Below are 22,801 nucleotides of genomic sequence, written 5' to 3' on the forward strand. Positions count from 1 at the left end.
CAATTTTGTATCCACAATGTTATGTTTGTATATTTATATTATGACTCAACATCTAATTATGAAGATCCTCCCAAAATGAAAAGAATAACGTTGCATTGTTTCTACATCAGATTTTCCGTTTGAACGTTCACTGCCCTTCTTTACCATCAGCCGCAACCATCATGGCATCTTGCGTGGGGGGCGTCGACGGTGGAGGGGAGCATTCAGTGGCTTTCGCTCTTTAATTCCGTTTTCTAGAAAATATTCATCCAAAAAACAAATTCATAATTCTTAAAAACTATATAAATAACGATAGTATTCTCTGTATTTTTATTTTACGTCGAGCGTAAACCGGCTGAAATAAATGGTACGTTCCGAGCAGGCCAGCTTTGAGTATAACGTAAACGGCGCAGCTTCCTTTGCTAACCTCAGAGCCGCGGAGGGTTTGTTCTCCAGCTAACAGCACTCACCATGGCGTCCACTGAGATAGCAAGGCAAGCTGTAAGTTTCCCGTTTTACACAGAGATAATCTCACTATGCACGTGTTACACATCCGAGTCGCAAGAAAACTATATATTGATGTAGCTTTTTGTTACAGAGGGGGAGAATTATGAGAATCAGTAGAAGGGTTATCCTGCTAACATCCGTTTTCGTGCTCCATTCCATCAAAAAACCTATAGTAGCAAGCTAAAGACGGTTTCAGTAATAATTATACAGATTTTAAAAATTAGAATGTGCACTAAAAACGATTTGGATAAGCAATTTTCAGTAAAGACCCAACGTCCATCTGTTGAAATGTTTCTGTTTGACCCATTTTGATTTCACGCGAGGCTACCTTTAGCATAATTATTCCAAAACAAAATGTCGACTTGTAAAATACTGTCAAAAAATGTAACGTAGTCGGTTCTGCACCGTTAAAAACCCACATAGAACCGTAGGTAGGCCATTCATTCTCAACGCCCCCATTTAAGCACAGCTTCGGTTCTCATTTCCGTTATGTTCAAGTCCCGTTAACTTTCACACGGCGGCGTCTTTAACTAGTATTTAAAAAAAGGAAAAAAGCGTGCTACGTATAGTATAAAAAGCTTGTATTTTCAAAATGTTCACTTGTTTCTTTTTTTTTTTTCGTGGAAAAGGAAGCCACTTAACCCAGAGGGAGTGCTTAGAATAGCAGAGCCTTGTGCAGTTTGATTTCCCTTTGTGGCCCAAATGAATGAAACCGGCTGTGTGCTACTTGGCTGTGAGTGTCATGAAAAGCAAGGATGATGATTTCAGGAATGCTGCAGAAATATAGAGGCTATTTGTCTCGTTACCATCAGTTTCCCAAACAGTCTCCCAGCTGTTTAAACCCAGCTCAAGTCATCCAAACAATCCGCAACTGTTCAGTACCATCAGATTGGACAGTTATTTTAAATTTACCCTGAGAGTGTGTTTTCTTTCAAAGCCTTTGCCAAATTGGACAACAGCACTGTGTTATGTTAAGCCACATAATGGCCGGTTTGTCTGAGGTTTAGCTGCTGGAGAGATTTAGCTTTTTTGGCATCTTTTGCAAATTCTTTGCTTCCCAACAGCTCATAACATAAACATAGCCTGCAGGAAAAACGAATCGGAACAATCAAATACTCACTGACAACCACACACAGTTTAAAAAGTTGCATTTTGAACATTATTTTTATCATATCTTGTACGTTTTGTCATGTTGCAGCCACAAAAATGAATGTTGGGATTTTATGTGATAGGTCAGGCCAGAGTAAAACAAAATGATAAAGCTGAAGGAAAAGGATACTTGGTGTTACAAATATAAATCTGAAAGGTGTGGCATGTGTGTGTTCTGACGCTCTGAATTAATGCAATCTCAGCTGCTTTTGGGTTATGCCAAATTTTTCCTTGTTGTCAATAGAGAGAATATTTGAACATTTCAAGTCTTACCACATATTTTACACTTGATTTAAGACAAAAAAAAGAACAAACTTTCAGGTTGACACTACCGTGTTTTAACCTATAAGACAGGGTATCCAAACTGAGGCGTGCGGGCCTTTAGTGGCCCTTGGCGTGATTTTGTGCAGCACCGTTCTAATTGTAATTGAGGTAAAATTACTACGAACATAATTTTTCTGCAATAGAAAACGTTAAGTTTTTTTTTTTTTTTTACAGCTAAGCATTAACAAAAGGCAGAATCACGCTTATTCAGATCCTTTTCCTGAAAAGGCAACTTTTATACATCCATATCAGCTTTTTTTGTCTTTTTGAAACTTGGCTAAATATAACAAGCATTATGAAAAAAGTGAGTCAAATCCTGTTCTTATTACTGAAAATAAATTTGTTTAATCAAACCTAAAATAAATTGAAAAGTAGATGCCTTTCTTTTAATACATTAAATGTGCAAAATCCCTTTTAAGTTTTAGATCTGCAATGAATATCATTTATTTAAAAAATCTATATAAAGTTAAAATAAAATCTGGCTACTTTATTTGCTTAAATTTTGAGGGGACTTTTTTGGCCTGTGAATACTTTTGACTCTTACTGCCCTGCTCTAAGACTGTCATAAACAGCTGTATTTGTAATGACACTCAAATTAACACATTAATACTCTGCTTAGTAATTACATTTGTTTGAAAGACAGTTGGTCAAAGTGGATTTTATTTTACAGTACCTTAGCAAAGGACAGAATACAACCGGGCAACTTTTTAGTTCACTTCAGAACCGTGCACCACCATGTTTTACAAAAATCCTGATAAAATACATTCGGTCTTTATTAGCCGGTATTTTCTCCTCTTTTTGTTGTCTAAAAGAGGAGCCATTACCTTCCATATATGTACTTTGTGGTTTCGAACTGTCTCGATTTTTGACGGAAGAGCGCTGCAGCTCTGAAAACAGGAAGTGAGTTAGACTGCACCTGAATTCAGTTTGGTTCGCTGTCAGTCGGATAAGATGGAGGACGAGGTAATGCGAGTTTCAGCTGCTGATGCAGCGACGAGCAGAGATAAATGGGAGTTTTTGGAACTGCAGACACTAACCTGATTTCTTGTGCTTTTAGGGCGAAGGAGTCCGCGCTGTGCCTCTGGCCGGCCATGTTGGCTTTGACAGCATGCCTGACCAGCTGGTCAACAAGTCTGTCAACCGTGGTTTCTGCTTCAACATCCTCTGCGTTGGTGAGCGCCACAAACCTCTGCATGTTGTTTGTCTACCAGCTTTAATAACACCAGATATTAGTTTCACATGAGGAATCACACCTTACTGTCTATGCTCTCTGATGGGCTCTGTTTCAGTTACCATAGTGACAAAGGTACAAGAACAATTTAGCAAGTAGGAATAATTTTGGTCGCTCTAACTAAGCTAAAAGATAAAACGTTTGGTCTCGGTTAACTTCAAACAGTGAGGAAAAACATATTTACTGTGTGTAAATATCTGGTATCATCTGGATGTAGATGCATTGCATTTCTTTTAGTTAACTCGCAGTTATTAGTTTTTACTAAGCTTATTGGAGGCTATGCTTTGTGGTGGTTACTGGTAGATCTAATTATGTTGTTCCCCATGTTTTGTTTGACACATTGGCATGACGGAGTGTAAACAATATGGCTTTCTTCTGGCCACAGTCAACCACATCAACACGCCTTCAAAGCATTTTCCTCTCACAAGTCCAGATGAAATGTCCTTGTTTTCTGCGATGATAAATCTTTATTTTGCATCCCCAAACTATTTATTAAAATTTTTTAGACAGAAAGATTATTAAAACGCACTTTCTTTTAAAGATGTTTTTCTTCCATTGTCGTTTTGTATTCTGAATGGATTTGCTTCCTGAACGTAATCCCCCTCTCTCAGCCTCTTGCCATGTTCCCTGCTGATCATAACAATAGGGAAAATAATAAACATTAAGAGTCATTTTATGACTTTAACCACTTTCCATTGGTCTTTTTTCTCTACTAAAGATCCCATGTAGGTGGAGGGGTTAAAAAAATACATCTAAGCTCTTTTTTGTTTGTTTGTTTGTTTGTTTTTTATAAATTTTCCATTTGAAAGATGGCAAACTAATTCTCAAAACATTTCTGCCAGATATCCTTCTGTTTTATTCTAAAAGTGCAGCTTGTTGCAGATTGAGATTTAGATTTTGTCAGCCTGGAAAACTCATTCGGACTAGTTTAGTTTTAGTCATTACTTTACAATGATGGGAGGGAGAACCAGAAGCTTTTCTCTGCAGAAATTCAGTTATAAACATTGACTTACAGAAGTTTTCAAGTGATCTTATGGTTTAGATCAACATAAAGTGTTGAATAAATGTAGAGTGAAAAGAAAACGAGATATTGCTTTTAAAATATTCTAGAAAAAAATCTGAGAATCTGTCATTCGCCTGTTCTGTCTGCTTGAGTTCACATCTAGTTTGATTGCTGCAAGTTTTTGGGTTCTGTCTCTGGCTTCTTGGAGAATTAAATATTCGCCAATTCTTCTTTGTAGCTCAGGTTTCGCTCAGTCAGTCAGAGAGAGTCTGTGAACATCAAATTTCAAGTATTGCCACAGATTTTCAGTTGAATTTAGGCCTGGACTTTGACTAGGACGTTCTTATACATTAATATGTTTTGAAACCACAACAATATAGCTGATCTGGTTCTATCTGATCTGGTGATATTTCCTATGTAATTGGCACAGACTGTAGGTCAGGCTGTGAAGAATGAAAATAGATTTTCTGACTGAGGAAGCTCCACATCTGAGTCATCTGATGGTCTGAACCAGAAAGCAGGCAGAATGCACGACTTCTGTAAGCATTAAAATGAGGGTAAAAACTCCTCCAGGCTGCCATTAAATCTGCACACCTGATTTATTCCTCATTTCTGCTTTGGATTCAATCAATTCGTCTAAGGAGCTTAAAATAAAGCTGATTAAAAAGCCACCTGTCTTTGACTTAGACATTTTTGTTTTTAAAGTGAATGAGGACAGAGTGATGATGATTTTGTACATTTAAATGTTTTAATTTCTTTGATTTAAAGCAGGCACGTTCAAACCTTTTGTTACATGGCGCAGAATTGTCTTCCAGGTCAAAAAGATGTTTTTTTCCATAAAAAGTTATATTGTGAGTTACTTTTTTTCCCTCCAATTTGACAATGTAATAGTTTTAATTAAAGAAATTAAGTATTTTTTTTTGTAAGTGTTGGAAAGAGGTAGTAGAGCCAAAACGTAAGAAGAGTTTTGCTAATTTGTTCCGTTAAATGAAAAAAACATAGCAAATAAAAGAAAGATTTATGTCGCTCAGATTGTGGAACTGGATAGATGTCTCAGCTAAAAAATGAAAAGTGGTTATTTAAAGATTAATACTTTATATTTTAAGACGATTCAAACTGATCTGTAATCTTTCTGCTCCAGTTAAAAATAAAAACGTCAATCCTTTAGGCTGCATTTGTATTACTCTTAAATTGCAGTCAGGGGGCCGCACAAAATCAGTCCAGGGCCCACAAACAGCCCCCGCGCCACACTTTGGACTCCCCTAATGTAACGCTGTGTTTCTGTTTTCCAGGTGAGACGGGTCTGGGTAAGTCCACTCTGATGGACACGCTGTTCAACACCAAGTTTGAGGGCGAGCCCACCCAGCACAACCAGCCAGGCGTCACGCTGAAGTCCAACACCTACGAGCTGCAGGAGAGCAACGTGCGCCTCAAGCTGACCGTCGTCAACACGGTGGGCTTCGGAGACCAGATCAACAAGGAGGACAGGTAACGAGCCTCACCACGCGGTCATGATTATTCCTGACAGAAAATACAACCAGAGACGAGGTTTCCCCAAGAACAGCCTGGTGGTTGGGGCGCTCAGCAGGGATTCACCCAGCAGCTCATCGTGTTTTTGAGTTAAAAAAATGTTTAAAGTTGATAGAAAATTTGAAAATATCACTTGATAATTATGTATTATTGGAAGATTGGAAGATTAATATCTGAACACCAACTAGAAAGTCTTAAAAAAAATGCAAACATAAAAAAAAACCCTGAAATAAATAAGCAATGCTAAGCCTGGTGGGGGCATAAGTAAAGCCTGGTGGCCCGCCAGGCTTCTAATACACTGAGGGAAACCCTGAGAGAGCTCTAAGCTTTCAGGTTTGATGGTTTCAGATGCTTTTATAAAGAAAAACTAGATGTAGGTGGTTTCCAGGCTGGCATCACAAACGTATCGCATCCCAGGGGTCGGTTTTGTTCGCCTGGAATATTTTATTTCCAAACATTCACGGCTGATAGAGGCTCACATTTCACCTGCAGGGAGGGAAGCTATCATGTGACGCTAAATCTGTAGCTTCATCCCATCTTTGCTGTGTTCAAGAAGAAACGTCCTGCAGCGCGTTAAACAGGAACAAACCCAGTTGGAGTCATGTGACCTTTGACCTGCTGCAGGCCAGGCGAGATTCCTTTAGTATGATGGCATAGCGGGTTAATGTTCCCTCATCTGCATGTTTTCATGCGACATGTAAAGACGGGGTTAGAAATTACATTTTTCTGTCAATTTTATGAAGTTTATTTTAATTCTTGTAGATTGAAAACTTTATAAACTTAATCAGAATTAGTTAATTTGGTTGAAATTTACTGAGTGACTGTTGGAGAGTTACTGGAAATTATCAGTAATAACTGAGTCACTATGAGAAAATACCAGTTTTATAACATTAACACAACAATTACATACACTGCAGAATCACAAAATCTTACCAAGTCCTTTTGCTCTGGTTTATAGTGAAAACATCTTGAAACATTTGAAATAAAACTAAATTAAAAGCAGCTTTTCAGCAAGATACAGGAGTCGTTAAATGCTTGATATTCAAACTGCAGAGTTTCATTATGAAGTTTAAAATAACGTTTAATTTAAAGCCTAAAAGACGTTTTTTTTATTTTATCTTTGAATATTTATTGTTTCCTAAAGCCAATGATTGATCTGTGTAACTGAAGCAAAGGTTGGTTTTTATTTTATACGTTAATAAAATTGGGGGATTTTATTTGTCTGTTTTGTTCATAAATGTATTTGAGAGACATTTCAAACATTTTCTGTAGAATATTATCACACAGTCTTCACAGAATATTATAAGGAATTTTTGTTCAAGCTGCATCTTTACAGCGATGTTCAAAATAGCAAAGAAAATTCACATTCAATAAAATACAAACATAATTTATGTGGTTAAAAGAAATTATAATGTTTATTATTATTTCACATAAACACCCTTCAAGGCTTCAAAGCATGTCAGTCTGGCAATATTAATGCTTTAATACCTAATATTTTATTAATACTTACTATTACAGTAATAAATTATATAATAGTGAATTTAAACTGTCTTTTTTTATTTTTATTGCTTTATCAATGAAAGTGTTTTTGGGGCGAAAGTTAAAAGAAAATCTACTGTCAAAGCTGTGTGTAGTTGTTTGTTGGAGTGACTCGGACCTGCTGGGTTAAACGGAGCAGCCGCCTGCTGATAACCAGCTTTCTTAACAAAAGGAGGAAATGCTGAACGGCTTCCCCATCCTTCTCATTGTCCAGCTACAAATCCATTGTGGAGTTCATCGATGCCCAGTTCGAAGCGTACCTCCAGGAGGAGCTGAAGATCAAACGCACGCTGCACAGCTACCACGACACCCGCATCCACGCTTGCTTGTACTTTATCGCTCCGACGGGACACTCGCTGAAATCCCTGGACCTGGTGACGATGAAGAAGCTCGACAGCAAGGTGAGCTCCGACAGCGACACATGAATCACTGTAGCACAGAGCATGTCTGGTGTTTGTGTGACCCAGTGCAGCGTTTCCTCCTCCTCCTCTGAGATATTCATCCTGGGGGGTGTTACATGATGGAACGACCTGTTTTTGTTCCCATGACCGAGAGCGCTCGTCGCTCTTAGCTACAAGCGGCTCACATGTCGTTCAAACGGCAGAAAAATGTTGCGTGGGAGGAAGATTCTCGTTTTGCAACAGAAAACAGACCCTGCCTGATCGTCTCCTGCCGTCCTGCAGGATCTGTTTGCACAACTAGCAAAGATTAAAGATCAAAACTCGATGTTTTCTCTTTTCATTTGGTTGTGAAGCTAGCATGGATATGCTACACATTAAGGCCCGTTTCCTGGTTTCATAGAACTGCACCGACTTTTTGATGCCTTTTCAGCAGATTCAGGTTTATTTTTAAGTAAGAAAACTATTTTTCTTACTTAAAATATTCAGTCCTCCTCCGACAGATTATTAATTATTCATATTAGGAACAAAGGAGGCGTCCAAACTAGAAACTAACTGAACCTGCAGCTAATGATTATTTTAGTCATTGATTATTCTGACGATTAATCAAATAAAAACAATTGCCACATTCTGTAGCATTTTCATTTAACCACTAAAGTTTATTTTATACAATGTTAAAAATACATTAAGAGGTGCAATTAAACAAGTGAGTTACATTTTTAAATGAGAAAATAAACATTTTATTGCCTATAGTACCGTAGTTGAGCGTTTCTTTAGAGAAGGAAGAATCTGCAGTTTAAACAATGAGAAAAGCTCAGGCCTTTATGTTTAACATCATTACAGTGTATTTTTGAATTGACCGATTGATAAATGGGTCAAAAATAAAGTGTTTGGCGTTGACATTTTAACAAACTGGCTTCAGCATTTCATATTGCACTGTTATTGTTACAAACTGTAACAAAGTTTATCTTAAGTCTGAGATTTCCAGAACGTCGCCAGTGTTTTTAGATCCAGAACGACAGACGCAGGTTAAAGGGCAAGATGATTAAACAGGACATTTGAAGCTGCTGTGTTACATCTAGAGCTTCTGTTAGCTGAAGTTGGCACAGAGTCGTTTTACTTCTTTGCTAATTTGATAAATCTTTTTTTTCCCTTATCCAAAATATTCAGGCTGGAAACGTCCGATAGTCTCTCTGCCGTAGCGACCGGCAGGATCAGCCTCTGTAGGAAACGTAGTCTTCTTTTAAACTTTGTGCTTCCTCTGGTTTCTTTCTGATCATCTCATTGGTTCTGAACATGGCTGACTTTGAGTCCAATACATCGACTTCCACACTGAAGAGTGGGCGTGCTCCACTAAACCAGGGCTGATCCACTAACTCAGCCCTGGTTCCTGTCAGAAGTTATTATTTTTAGCTGCAGATGCTACTATCAATCAAGTGTTTACTAAAGGAATGCTTTTTAGGTAATATGTTTGTTTTCTTTCTTAAAAAAAATAATTAAATTTGTTCTTTTGCAATTTTATATATTTTGAATATTGTATAAAAAAAGGCATAAATGATATGCCAATTTTTTTTGCCTGATTAATTGATAGAAAAATCAATTGCTAAACTAATGTTCACATGTTTCCCTCAGAGATAGTGATTTCTAAACATTTTTGTAAACTTGGCTGATTTTTAACGTGTTTGTTCCTTTGTGAGCCTTTATCTAAATTTGGACTCCAGAATCAGAGCAGAAGCCCGTTTGATGAGCGCCTTCAGACGGTCTAAATTTAGCCAACTAAAGCTTCTTCTCTTCTTCCTCACCTGCAGGTCAACATCATCCCCATCGTTGCCAAATCGGACGCCATCTCCAAGAGCGAACTGGCCAAGTTCAAGATCAAAATCACCAGCGAACTGGTCAGCAACGGCGTCCAGATCTACCAGTTCCCCACCGACGACGAGTCCGTGGCCGAAATCAACTCCACCATGAACGTAAGGCCCACATTTCCTCCTCACTTCTTACATTTTCACTTATAAATTATTGACTAAAAAGCCGCTGGAGATGATTAAAGTAAGAATCGCCTTCTACTGATGAGTGAAACTATCAGATTTAAGTTAAGGAGGATATTTGTTTTTCCTCCAAGATGAAAAAGAAAAATATTATAAGATCTGAACCAAATAGAATATAATACTTTATTGATCCTTAAGGAGAAATTTACTGAATTCAAAGTGTTAATTAAATATGAATATCACCATAAATGGCATAAAATGTATTTAAAAAATCATTGTGTTGATATTGCAAGTAATTTAAATATGACTAAATATAAAGTAAAAAATAATATCAAGAATGCACATGAAAACACAGCTCTGGGAAAAAATAAAAGACCATTTAAAATGATCAGTTTCTCTAATTTTAGTTATAAGTCTGAGTAAAATGAACATTATTTTATTGTATGAACTGCTGACGGCGTGTCTGAAATTTCTAGGAAAATATTTAGTATTTATTTGCAGAAAATGAGAAATGGTCAAAATAATGACAGATGCAGAGCTTTCAGACCTTAAATAACGCAAAGAAAACAAGTTTATATTAATTTAAAAACAACAAACTAATGTTTTAACTCAGGAAGACATCAGAAATGAATATTTGGTGGAAAAACCAGGAGGTTTTGAACCTGCATGCATTGAACCTGCATGAGGTTCAATGCAGTTTTTTCCAGATCTGTATATTAATCTGCAAATAAGTCCAGAGAAAACTTAGATTTACAGACACTCAGAGTTGGGCATCATTTATTTATCTATTTATCTCTCCATTTTTGTTCTAGAAACATAATGACAAATAAAATAATCTTGTTTTATGTGATTCTGCCCTTTTTCATTTTTATTCTTTGCGGTTCAGTTTTGCTCAGTTCTGATCATTTTTATTTTTGTTCTCAACTAAAATAAGTCGTATGAAAGTCCCAGAAAGGCAGTTTTGACACCTGGACTTTCTGCTTCCATGCCTTTCTACTTGAAGCTATAATTAATGAATGTGATGGAAATCCGTCTTTCTGAACAAACAAATATAACTTGAAAAGTGTTAAAAGATCTTATGAGTGAGGGCAGGCATTGTGTTTGTTTTCTGCTCACATGGTCTGGACTGGAGGCCGTCACATGTAGGGAGAAATGTTTGGAAAGCAGCACAATCAGTCGATTCACGCTGCAGGAAGTCGGTCGCGTGGGAGCAGCTCTGCTAGCTGTTCATTAACCCCGATCTGGACTCGACATTCCTGCAGTGTTTGCTTTGCTGCTGAACCGTTGAAGCTAGCGTAGCCACCTGCGCCTGCAGGTGTAGCGGGACGCTAACAGCGCTGTCTTTGCTGCAGAGCCATCTGCCGTTTGCCGTGGTGGGGAGCACGGAGGAGGTGAAGATCGGGAACAAGATGGTGAAGGCCCGGCAGTATCCCTGGGGGACGGTGCAGGGTAAGCCCGTCTCACCTCCAGCACAGGAAGTGACAGCGTGCGCGCTCCGTCTGCAGAGCTACTGAAGCCACTTCCTGTTTCCCCTCAGCTCTCACAGTTGAACTCGCTGTGTGACCTCATTCCCTCCAGTTTCCTCTCCATCAATGCAGCACATTTTTTTATGCCACTAATGGCTTTATATTGATTTTAGATTGATTTCTTGACGGATCTTTGATAAAGGGTTTGTAATGTTTTCAGCATCAGGACTTTTAGCTCACAGGGTTAACGGAGCAATGCTCAAGGCATACATCGACTCATACTCTACAGCCAGTTTTCATGACAATATCTATGAGAAATTAAGTTTTTATTGCAGGATTTAGCTTTTTTGGAGAAAAGTCATTAAGGATCAGAGTTCCTGTACAGTCTGAAAAAGTCTGGAGTATTAAATATAACATGAAAAAATACTTGATTTCCAGATGTTGTTACTTTTCCAATTCTGTTGAAGTTGTCTGCATCCATCCATGTATTGTTTGGTTTTCCATCCAACCTATATAATCTGTTTCATTGCAGTTTCTATATTTGAATATTGACTTCAGTAAAATTATTTGTCTGCGCCAAACTATTGTAGTTATTGTTAAAAAGGTTTGCCTAAAAGTGACTGAGAACTTTGGAAATTTAATGCTAGAAAAAAAGAAGAAAATTGACATTAAAATCTAAACAGACCCCTGAAGAACTAACTTTCAGCAGAATCTTAATTTAAGCAAAACTTTTATTCCTAGTTCAGCATCAGGTGATTGTAGATTTTCCAGGTGAACTAAGGTCACACAGCAGGTAAATGTGACCCAAATCCGCTGTTTTCTTGTCCATATCCGACTTTTTCTCGACAGTCTGAACACTGCAATTCCAATGTTTTCATCCAAAAATAAATCGGATTTGTGTCTCTCTCATATGAGGTCCTAAACCAGATGATTATACTTTCAAAAGCCACTGCAGTCTGAACATTCGTATGTTTACGTCATTGGCTGTGTTTCCGTTGACCATAAAATTACGCAAATCGTTCATTAATTAAAAAAAAGTAAGCGAGTTAAATACGGTAATTAGGTCTTAATGTTGTCGTGGCAGAACTATTTAATCTTGTTTGTAGTTTTCAGTCAGACATCTTAAATTTGACTCGAGGCGCTAACTAGCTGCTAATAGCTACCTAGCTTTTTTTTTTTTTTTTTTTTTTTGCATCCGTCATGATTATTTCGGCTGACTGGTTGATGATCATCTTTACCTCCGACTCACTTGTTGCGACCCAAACTCTAAACTTGGAAGTTTAGTGGATTTTAAGCAGAGTTTATGCCAGAGCTGCTGCAGGTTTGTCTCAATCCAAGAGGGAACAAATCCTGATCTCACGTCGGATCAGTTTGCTTCAGACTGGCTGCGTTCCTGCTCACATGCTGTCACATGGCTGCTGCAATAAAATAAACAGAGAAGCCACATGACGCGGTCGCTTCTCTGGTTTGGACTGGAACTGTTTAGTAGAGTTTGGTTCTGTTTGGGCAGTCCAAGCTCAGCCTGCGTGTCTGTTCCTCAGGCCCGTCACGATGACGTTTTGTCCCAGAAGTTATTAATAAGGAATAATGCAGGAGCTCATTCTCAGAGATCAATAAACTTTCAATTCTGATGAACATTTCAAACTGCAACTGGAAGACATTTTAAATATCTAAAACAACAAATAAAGTTAATTATGAAGTAAACTAAATAATTCAGTTGAGACCAAAGCATCAAACTGAAAACTTTTGTCACCCAGTTTTTGGTAGAAAGAGAAAAACGATAAATCGTAAAAATAGAAACTGTTGATCTTGTTTTAATTTATCTTGTAGTTAATTGATTTATTTCTTACTCCTATTGATTTGTATTGATTTTAGATGCAGCCTGATGTGTTTTCTGTTTTATTTGTTCCCCTCAGTGGAAAACGAAAACCACTGTGATTTTGTGAAACTGCGAGAAATGCTGATCAGAGTGAACATGGAGGATCTGCGAGAACAGACCCACACGCGCCACTACGAGCTGTACCGCCGCTGCAAGCTGGAGGAAATGGGCTTCAAGGACACGGATCCCGACAGCAAGCCCTTCAGGTAGCAGACTCACCTCCAGGTCTGTCGATTTTCTTTCGCTCCGCTTTCTCCCGGTGTAACAGTTTTTCCCTCTGACCAGTCTGCAGGAGACGTACGAGGCGAAGCGGAACGAGTTCATGGGCGAGCTGCAGAAAAAGGAAGAAGAGATGAGGCAGATGTTTGTCCAGAGAGTTAAAGAGAAGGAGGCCGAGCTCAAGGAGGCAGAGAAGGAGGTAAAAATCAACTCAAACGCCTCGCTTTGTTTCTGCTCCTTTTTCTGATCCACACCAACTTCCTGTTTCTGCTCATCGTCGCACAGCTGCACGAGAAGTTCGACCGCTTGAAGAAGCTCCATCAGGACGAGAAAAAGAAGCTGGAGGAGAAGAAGAAGTCCCTGGACGATGAAGTCAACACGTTCAAACAGAAAAAGACTGCGGCAGAGCTCTTGCAGAACCAAGCTCAGCAGGCAGGGGGCTCCACCACGCTCAAAAGGGACAAAGAGAGGAAAAAGTGAGTATCTGATTCTTTACCCACACACTAAAGATGCAGGAGGTCCAACCTGCTCCTCAAGGATTATTTATGTTTATCTGGCAAAGGTTTCTCACATTTTTACTTGTTTTCTGCCATGCTGCACCTTTAATGTATTAAGGTTATTATCTAACTTATTTAAATCCTTAGTTTGTGTATTTGTTAAAGGCTTTTTCAATAAAATCGAGCATAGCAGCAGTGTGTGCGTCCACATCTTTCAGGTACAGATGCAGGCAGATTTACTGGCATCCGTAGTAAAAAAGAAAATATTCAAAAAGCCGTAAAATAAATAAATCTTTTATTGCAGTATCATAATTTCACTTGGAACATTTTTTAAAAATCAGACCTTTAATTTGAGTTTATTTTATGTTAAGAAATACAAACTCCTCTCCTAAATTAACTGGTAGAAAACTTTATTAGTCAATCCAAAACGTAGTCAAAATATCAGCCTTTTCTGCTGATATGGTCACTGTTAGCAGAATTAATGATAATTTTTTCATCAAAAGATGCATTTTTTCATACAAATTATCAAGCTTTTTGTTCTCATTTTAGGCATTAAAATATCATCCCTTCTATTTTAAACAGGAATTGAATTGTTTAATTTGCATCTTTTAATTATATTTCATATAAAATTATTTAGTGGTTAAATGAAAAATCTGCAAAATGTTTATCCAGTTGTCAGAATAATTGATTGCTAAACTAATCATTACTGTAAAAACACAGGATGAAATGTGTGTATAATGGCCTCCTGCCTGCTGGTAGTTACTGAGAGGGCCTGTGATGCTGCGGGCCACTTAAACATCACAACACTGTAAAACATTAGGACAATTTAAATAAAAATCCTGTTGATTTCTGCATGTTGGGTCTTTCACCCCTCTAAAACTTACGCCCAAATCAATCCAATATTTCTGGACAAAACTTATTGACAAACTATTAATACCAATAATAGTTAAAATCAATGATTTTTATAAAAGCAATAAAAAATTTTAACATGATTTTTAAAGATTAAAGGTTTAATTTTTCTAAATATTTCAGTGTGAAATCGTTTTACTGCAGTAAAAATTAATTTATTTGGAGGTTTTCTTCGTATGTTTGATCTGCCGTCGGATCGTTCTGTTCGCTTTAAGGACCCAATCGGCTCACCGGGTGGCCGCCAATGTGCCTGTTTAGAAAAGGAAGGAAACATTTGCACTGAAAGTTCTCACAACTTCATTTCTCCCTGTTTATTTTTTATTTCCATCACAGCCAATTTCTTTTTTTCTTTTAAAATAAATGCAGTTGAGTTCATCCACTTGATGCTCTAATGAAATAACGATCGCACCTGTTTAACCTCCAGCTGAAGTCGCAGGACGCAGTTAGTTGTCGCTGCTTGTTGTGCAGATTGTGTGTTTTGTGAGCGCATGTGTCACCTTTACTGCATCGTAATGTTTTCCAGTTAACTCCTCCCACACTCGCTGCATGAGGCACCTTTTCTGGTAAGACGCCCCCTTATCAAGTCAAATCAAAATAAAAATTAAAATTCAAAATGTGCATGAGCTGATCGATTCAAATGTGAAGTAGACTTCCTTGCAGAAGTATTTACACCTAATCTTTAATGTTTTCTATTGGGATTTTATATAACAGACCAATGCAAAGTAGCATTTAATTAATAAGAAGATTAAATATCTAACATGTTTTTATTCATTATAAAAACCTGAAATATATGATACGTCTTTTCATCAAAATGGATGGAGTTAAATATACACATGCAGCTTAAAGCCAGTTGCAAAAAACAATTAATTAGTTGCATGATGAATTGATGAATTAAATTTGATCCTGATTAATATTTTTTGAAGAGACGACATCATTTATTTTATTTGTGGATTTGGTTGCAAGTCTTTTTTTTTTTTCTTTTTTTTTTTCCGCTTTTGTTTGTTTTCTAATAAATAAGATACCTTCTAGGTCCAGCGTTAAGTGTTCTTTACAAAATTAAGTTTATTGGTATTTGAGAGGATGAACTTGCATTATTTTCAGTACATTATTTGAAAAAAGTCTCAAAACAACAACAATTATGTATCACAATAATTACTGGGGCAATTTATTGTCCAGAAAAATGTATTATCATGTCAGACCTACATGCAGCCGAATGGCTTAAATCAAAGCATATTTATGTGTTGGCATGGCCTAGTCAAAGCCCGAGCCTGTTATGTGTCATTTTGTGACATGCTCTGTTGGTGAGTCACATAAAATCCCAAGAAAACACATCAGATTGTGGTTGTGAAGACATCGTATCTTATATTCCAAAGTATTATTCGACCATAAACATCAAGGTTTCTTCAACAATATGTGAGAATATTTAAAGTATAACGAATCGTTAAGTTACAAATATTTACTGTTTTAGTTAAACTTGCATCTTTCCAAACTGATAAATTGGATTGGTTTTGGTTCTGCTGACTGAAATGTTTAAATGAACCAGTTTATTAGATCCCCAAACACCCGCCGCTCCCATCTTCCTCCCTCAGACCACAAAGCTTTCTTTTTATGCGGCTCTCTATAGTTGGGCCCGACCCGGCCGTCGCACAAAGAACCATTCAGGGCCGAACTGAGACCCAGCGGGTCGTTCCAGAGCAGCGAGGAACCTCAGCCCACCTCTCTGTCTGTGGAGATCTGTTGATCTTGCAGATATTTGGTGACTTTGCCTCTTGGCCTTGGCAGGATTCAAAAGCTAAACACACAGAGAGGAGTTTATGGGTTTGATGGTGATCCACTGAGGAAAAATAAATTAGTTAGAAACATCTGTGGCTTAGTTGGGTGGAAACTTCTAAAATAAAAATGCTGTCAGACAAGAGAGACAACAAAACCCTCAAACCTTAAAGGGGCTCTGTTATGATAAATTCACATTTTGCATGTTTTTATGCTTCCATTCGAGTCTCAATTGCTTCTAAAAAAAAAAACAAAAAAACACTCTGCTGCCTTTTTTTGCAGTAAGTTAATATTTTTTTGGTGTCTGGAAAACAAGCCATTTAAAAACAAATCACCAGGCACCACCCGTCACCTAGCAACCTCAGCAAAGCTTTGCCCGTCACCTAGCAACCTCAGTGAAGTTTATCTCTCACCTAGCAACCCAAACTCAAATTCTCATGCTTGGTCAGCTGGTTTTACCTCTATATGCGCTCTACAATGGCTGCTGGAAAAGATAAGTGTTTTGTTGTTGACTTACCATGCAGAAATAAGTTGCTGCATTCTTGTTGGTTGTGCAGGGAGCTCTACTTCTGCTTTTCAAAGATGTATTGTTGTGTAATTGCGCATTTGTTTGCAGCTATTTGAATTGGGGGGGCGTGGCCAGCAGCAGTTTGTTTAGATTTAAAGTGACAGAGACCCTAAGGCTACGTTCACACTACAGCCTGAAGTGACCCAATTCCAATCTTCTTTTTTTGTCTTAATGCAACCTGTGTCTGATTTTTTTTCATGAGAGACTGAATAACATAGGTCGGATTTTTTTCGAATGCGACCCTAGGCCACTTGGACATGTGGTTCTAAAGCCGATACGTATCCGATCTTTTCAAATGTGACCTGAGTCTGAACGGTCAGGTCGCATTCATCCGACTTGAACGTCACTGATACTCTACAAACGTCACTATTCTGCATCCTGATGCGCACAAGCAAAAAGAAAGCAACCATGACGGACTATAATGAGGATTAGGTTGTTAATGTGCTGGCTGCGTTTAGGTAACAACTTTAAAATCGTAAGCAAAGCTCCACCGTTAGCCTCCACGTTTACTTCCTCAAACACTGAGCACCACTTCTTCTTCCTTATCAAACACTGAGCACGCTCTCTCTGTGCGACGCCCTCTGCTGCGCATCCAGGACACTTTCAGATTGTTTGCAGTTCACACTGGAGATCATGTACAAGTCGTACATATTTGGCAAAACAAAATCTGATTTGTGTCACTTCAGGCTGCAGCAGCTCAGTCTGAAAGGAAGCAGGTTGTAGACTGAAACTTCATTATCTAAGAATAAAAAATGAGACGTGTTTTGTTTCGGCCGCAGCCCGACCCTAACCCGAGCCTGACGGGTCGCCTCTAGAAGCATGTTTTCTCCTGACTGCTGTCTAATGTCAATGTGCTGATTTTTATAACTGTCTGTACAAAAAGCATTAACAGCCCTTCTCTCTCGTTTCCAGCTAAGGACTCCTGTAGAAAAAACCCTCCCTTGTGGCAATCCTGCTGTGAATGAGCTTCCATCCCCATCATGTTTTCCAGTCCCCCTCCCTCACCTCCGCCTGCACCCAAATCCCATAACTCCACCCTCCTCCACATGTCCCCTCTCCTCTCTGCTGCTTTTGTGGAAGACGCTGGGCATTGCTGTCAATTTGACATCACTGTTTTTGGTTTTGTTTTTATCTGAATGATGCTTGTTGGTTGTTTTTATTTGCAAGTGATCATTCAGCTAAAGTCTCCCCTCTTCTTTTTTTATGTGGATTTACATTCCATATTTGTTTCATATTCAGCGATTCTTTGCATGATGTTAAAATATTAACATACATGACTACTGGTGTGATGGGCAGAAATGTGTTGAGGCTAAAGAAAACATGCATCCGGTTGAAGATTTTAAAGAAATTTAGCTGTTATGTAACTTTTGCCAATAACAGAGGAAAAATAATGTGAAAAAAATCCCATGAAATCTTTACTTTTTCTCCAATTATTGCCAATTTTTTTATGCTGTTGACTTTAACCTGATGCATGATTAGATGCGAGCCCGATATCTTTTGCCACTTCTCGCATACCTCATTCATTGTCATGTTTTAATTTGCATACTTGTATTAGCTTTCATATTTGCACTTTGTTTTACACTCAAATGTGATGTGATGTGTTTCGAAGTATATTTCAGTGTCATCAGTGCAATTGTAACTTTCCTTTCTTTTGTACTTTTTATATGTAGGCACATCTAAAGTCAAATAATCATGATGTCCGCTGAACTGCAGGGGCAAATGTTTGTATTAGTGCTACACATAAAATAACATTTTCTAAAGAAAATAAAGGCCAATTTTTCACCAAATGATGCCGCTGTGGCCATGATCATTGTGTTTGACAAACATACGAGTAAAGTAACAAACGCCTGCTTAGATTTTGTGATGGATTTTAAATGAAAATCAAACTGAGTTGAAGTTTTCTGGTGATATATTGTTTAAATTGGGAGGTTTTAATCTTTTGGGTGTTTTAATCAGAGTATCAGCCCTACAGATTTGTTCAAAATCAAACCAATGTCCTCCATGACGCTCTGGAGCATTACTCATCTGTTTCAGGCTGTGGTGGATTTAATGTACGGAAGCCCATTGCTACCACTGACATGCAGAAAAAGTCATTACCATACCATAACTTAATAGTTTATTTTAACTAAATATAAAATTTTCCCACTGAAGTAAAGAAGCAATAAATTTCTATTCTGCCTTTTCTGAGAATATTGAATATCTTTTTGAATATCTCAAAATATTTAGACACTTTCATAAGTAGTTTGGGATGCACTGATCTGATCATTTGAACCAACATCGATGCCCAATATTAATATTTTTATTGTGATCGGTAACCGTTATTTACTGACACAATGTGTATTATAAATTTCCCTACACATTATCACACCATTGACACTAGCTGTGTTTCCATTGACCATATAATTACACAATTTAGCATTTTTTTAATAAATTTGCTTAATGAAAATGCGTCAAACTTTTTTTTTGCTAAAATGCTTTGGCACTAGGATGAGGTAGTTTTTCACTTCAACTAAAATTGGTTCATCTCTCAAAACTTTTTTTTTGCATCACATGATCAACAACCAGTTTGTTGCCACTGGCACAAACCGCAAAGAAGACAACAGGAAGTGCTAGAAGGAAGATGGTGTTGCATTTTTTTTTAGTGACTTATCGCATGAACAAACTTCTTCATGTGTGATTTTTAGTTGCGTTTCATATTTATCAGTCTAGCTTCTCAAGTTTATTTGTATAGCACACTTTCGCAGCACGGCAGTTCAAAGTGCTTTGCGTCATAAAACCACAAAGATATAAAGTCAAAACACCGCAACTGCAAATATATATGTACTTTTTTCAATATTAGTGGAATATTGACAAAGTTTTGCATTCATTTGTACTGGAAACACAAATGACAAGACTGAAATAAACAGTGATTGTTAATATCGGCCCAGTTTTACTTATTGGACCAGCACAGATATGGTAAAATTGACTAACATTTTGACTAACATCGGCTGATGTATTTTGCATCCTTAGATACTATCTTACATAAATGTATGGCTTCTTTATCTGAAAACATTGGTGCAAAAATGACTTAATTATGTCATAGCTGCTTTTTGATGATTTATTGTGTCATGTTAAAGTTTTAGTTTTGGCGGTAATGGACTTCCACAGTTATGACCCAACAGCATGGTGAAATAATGGATAAAGAGGCGTTGCATTCATCCATCTTTCAGCTCACTGGTGTGTGTGGTTTCACTTTCCTTTGCAGCAATCCGTGGCTCTGCACGGAGTAGCTTCTCTGCCCCCCAGCTTTGCTAAGGGACCGGCCTCTGGGGGGCGCTGTGAGCCTCAGGTGTCACCCGAGGCTTTTGCGGACCCCATCTGCTTCAGGGTTTCCAGTCGTTAGCTTTAAACATGGGTTGATGTGTGTCGCTTCACCGCTGCTTTGACCTGAAGTTCAGCTTTCTAACTCTTCGCTGCGCTGTTTGACTGCTGTGACTAACGTCTGTCCCACTTTAGTCACGGAAGGTGTTCAGTTCTCATTTTATAGTTGGATATTTTGAATCTGCAGCGCTAAAATCAGAATCTGCAGAACTTTTATATGTATATATGTGTACAGCTTTTACAGCCCTGGGGAAAGTATTGAGTCCTTTACAGGTTTTTGTTGGTTTTGCTTTAATCATTGACATCATTAAACACATTTTAATATAAAAATAATAATTTGAATAAATACAGAAAGCAGGTTTTCTATTATTTTATTTATTACCAGTAAAATATATATTTTATGATAGAATATTAGGACCATTGGGGGAAAAAAAGAGACTTTTTCCCTCCAGAATTTTAGCATATTTCTCAGAATTCTGTTTTTCCCCAAAATTAAAACTTTTTTTTTTTTTACCTCAATCACAGAATTCAGTTTTTTTTCTAATCTCAGTTTTGAAAATGTTCTTAATTTCTTTTCTCCAATTTACCAGAATTCTTACATAAATCCCAATTTTGGCTTTTTTCTAATAGGAATTTTGTTTTTCTCCCCAAGATAAAAAAATGTATTCCCAAAAAATATTTCTAACTTTTTTTTCACTTCAGTCACAGAATTCAGATTCTTTTTTTAAATCTCACTTTTGACATTTTTTCTCACAATTCAGATTTTTTTCTTCATCAAACCAAAACTCATACTGCAAAAACACAAAATATTACCAAGTGTTTCTGTCTAACTTCCAGTGCAAATATCTTAGTACTTGAAATAAGATAAAATAAGTAACTTTCCAGTAAACTATAGGAATGTAAATAATTTTTCAATATGGATGAAAAAGTACTTCACTTATAATATGGGAAAACATTCTTGTTTAATAATCTACCAGTGGAACTAGAACTTTTTCATAAATTTTAAAGAATTATTTACTCAAAACAATCGCCTATTTCTTGCTGAAAAGTTACTGACAAGTTAGTTTTGTCTTATTTCAAATGCACTGAGATATTTGCACTTGAAACTAGACAGAAATACTTGATAATATGTTGTGTTTGTGCAGTGTAGGTAAGAAAACTGTGTTCAGATTTAAGTTATATTAAACTTTCTCTTGCTCAGGCTCACTTTGACTCTTTTTCTGCAGATGTTTTGCCCTCTGCTCTAACCGCCGGCTTTGTTTTCTCTTTGTCTCTTTAGCTTCTTTTAATCTGTCTTGGCCACCTGAAGAGGGGATTGCAGCTTCAGCAAGAACTAAGCACCCTTTACCTCTTCCTGCTTTTCATTTCTCGTTGTGTCAGCCTTTCTATTCTCTGCATCGCATCTTCCTTTTGTTTGATACGGCCTTATGTGGACTCGCATGGTATTTCTGACCACCTAGTGAAGCTCTAAAATCAGGGACAGATTAAAATCTGCTGTTATGTCTTAATGTACATAGAGAAACTCTTATGGTTAGCAGAGGATTTCAGGAGGGGGTTCACACATTTTCAGGACTCACGGGTAAAATCATGATCTTTTTATTTAAATTCAACATGACCTGCACTATGCACTCATTCAAAATGTAAAACGCATTAAATCAAAGGACAAAATCTTGAATAAATGAGTAGAAATTTCTTTTTTTTTTCTTTCAAAGAAAACAAAAAAAATCCACTTGAAAATAAACTGGTCATAAAAACGCCAAAGCATTTACTGCGGTTCCCATGTTCAGGTATCTTCATTAAATACCATGGAGGTCACATGCGAGGGGCTTTTACTACACGTCGTGCTTTAACATTAACTGGCCTACTCCATATTTTGCATGCATCTTTTATTTAAGTTTCATAACTGCTGTGATTTTTCTGGTTTTTACTCCCTGAATATCTGAGCTCTGCCATCTGTTCCCTTCATTGATGTTTTTCTTAAAAAGAAAATGATGATGCGTTTAATCATTGTATATTTGCTCTGTCCCATGATTTCAGCTCCCACTTTGCCAAATGAGTTGAACAGATACCCAGATGAAGAGTATTAAAAATACTCGTGCATTTATATAATTTATAAGGATATATTTTGTGTATTGAAGTGGAGATTTGTTGTTTATTACCTATAATGTTTGGATGTGGTTCTTTGGAGTTTAAAAGTGACATTTTGGTGTCAGCAGTTGCCATACATGTTTTTGATTTTTTTCCTAGTATCTGCCTTCACCTCTTGTTGTTAAAACCTCTATTACACTGCAAATGATTCAGTATTCTGCTTTAGTTTGATTCCATTGATGTACATTTTGAATAAAAAAATGAATCCAACATAGAAATGCTATTGTCTTTTATTTGCCGGGTTTTTGTTGGATTTTGTCAGATGTTTCTGTTAAATAAAAAAAAAAAGTCTAAATACTTGGAAGAAATTGTATTTGAACTTGCAAAAAACACTTTA

At 37.3% G+C, this 22,801-nt stretch overlaps 1 protein-coding gene and 1 long non-coding RNA gene across 5 annotated transcripts in view; one reads left to right on the plus strand and one right to left on the minus strand.

Moving 5' to 3' along the window:
* LOC107838354 (uncharacterized) overlaps positions 1–22,801 on the minus strand; it is a 117,969-nt gene that overhangs the window by 73,792 nt on the left and 21,376 nt on the right. The gene's annotated exons all lie outside the window — the stretch shown is intronic.
* On the plus strand, positions 373–22,677 carry LOC103150204 (septin-6). 4 transcript variants are annotated; one of them, XM_007569716.2, is made up of 11 exons: positions 373–480; positions 3,017–3,131; positions 5,486–5,681; positions 7,477–7,663; positions 9,469–9,630; positions 11,001–11,097; positions 13,031–13,199; positions 13,279–13,411; positions 13,498–13,688; positions 15,142–15,181; positions 17,869–18,746. In XM_007569716.2, exons 1-10 carry the CDS (start codon positions 451–453, stop codon positions 15,143–15,145), a joined length of 1,284 nt encoding a protein of 427 aa, XP_007569778.1. In that variant the 5' UTR covers positions 373–450; the 3' UTR covers positions 15,146–15,181; positions 17,869–18,746. The 4 variants fall into 4 exon arrangements, with proteins under 4 accessions (XP_007569778.1, XP_007569779.1, XP_016535978.1 ...); XM_007569717.2 differs by lacking the exons at positions 15,142–15,181; positions 17,869–18,746 and adding an exon at positions 21,596–22,677; XM_016680492.1 differs by lacking the exons at positions 15,142–15,181; positions 17,869–18,746 and adding an exon at positions 20,201–20,644.

The sequence above is a fragment of the Poecilia formosa genome, unplaced genomic scaffold, assembly GCF_000485575.1.
Source record: "Poecilia formosa unplaced genomic scaffold, Poecilia_formosa-5.1.2 Scaffold244, whole genome shotgun sequence".
NCBI classification, from domain to species: domain Eukaryota; kingdom Metazoa; phylum Chordata; class Actinopteri; order Cyprinodontiformes; family Poeciliidae; genus Poecilia; species Poecilia formosa.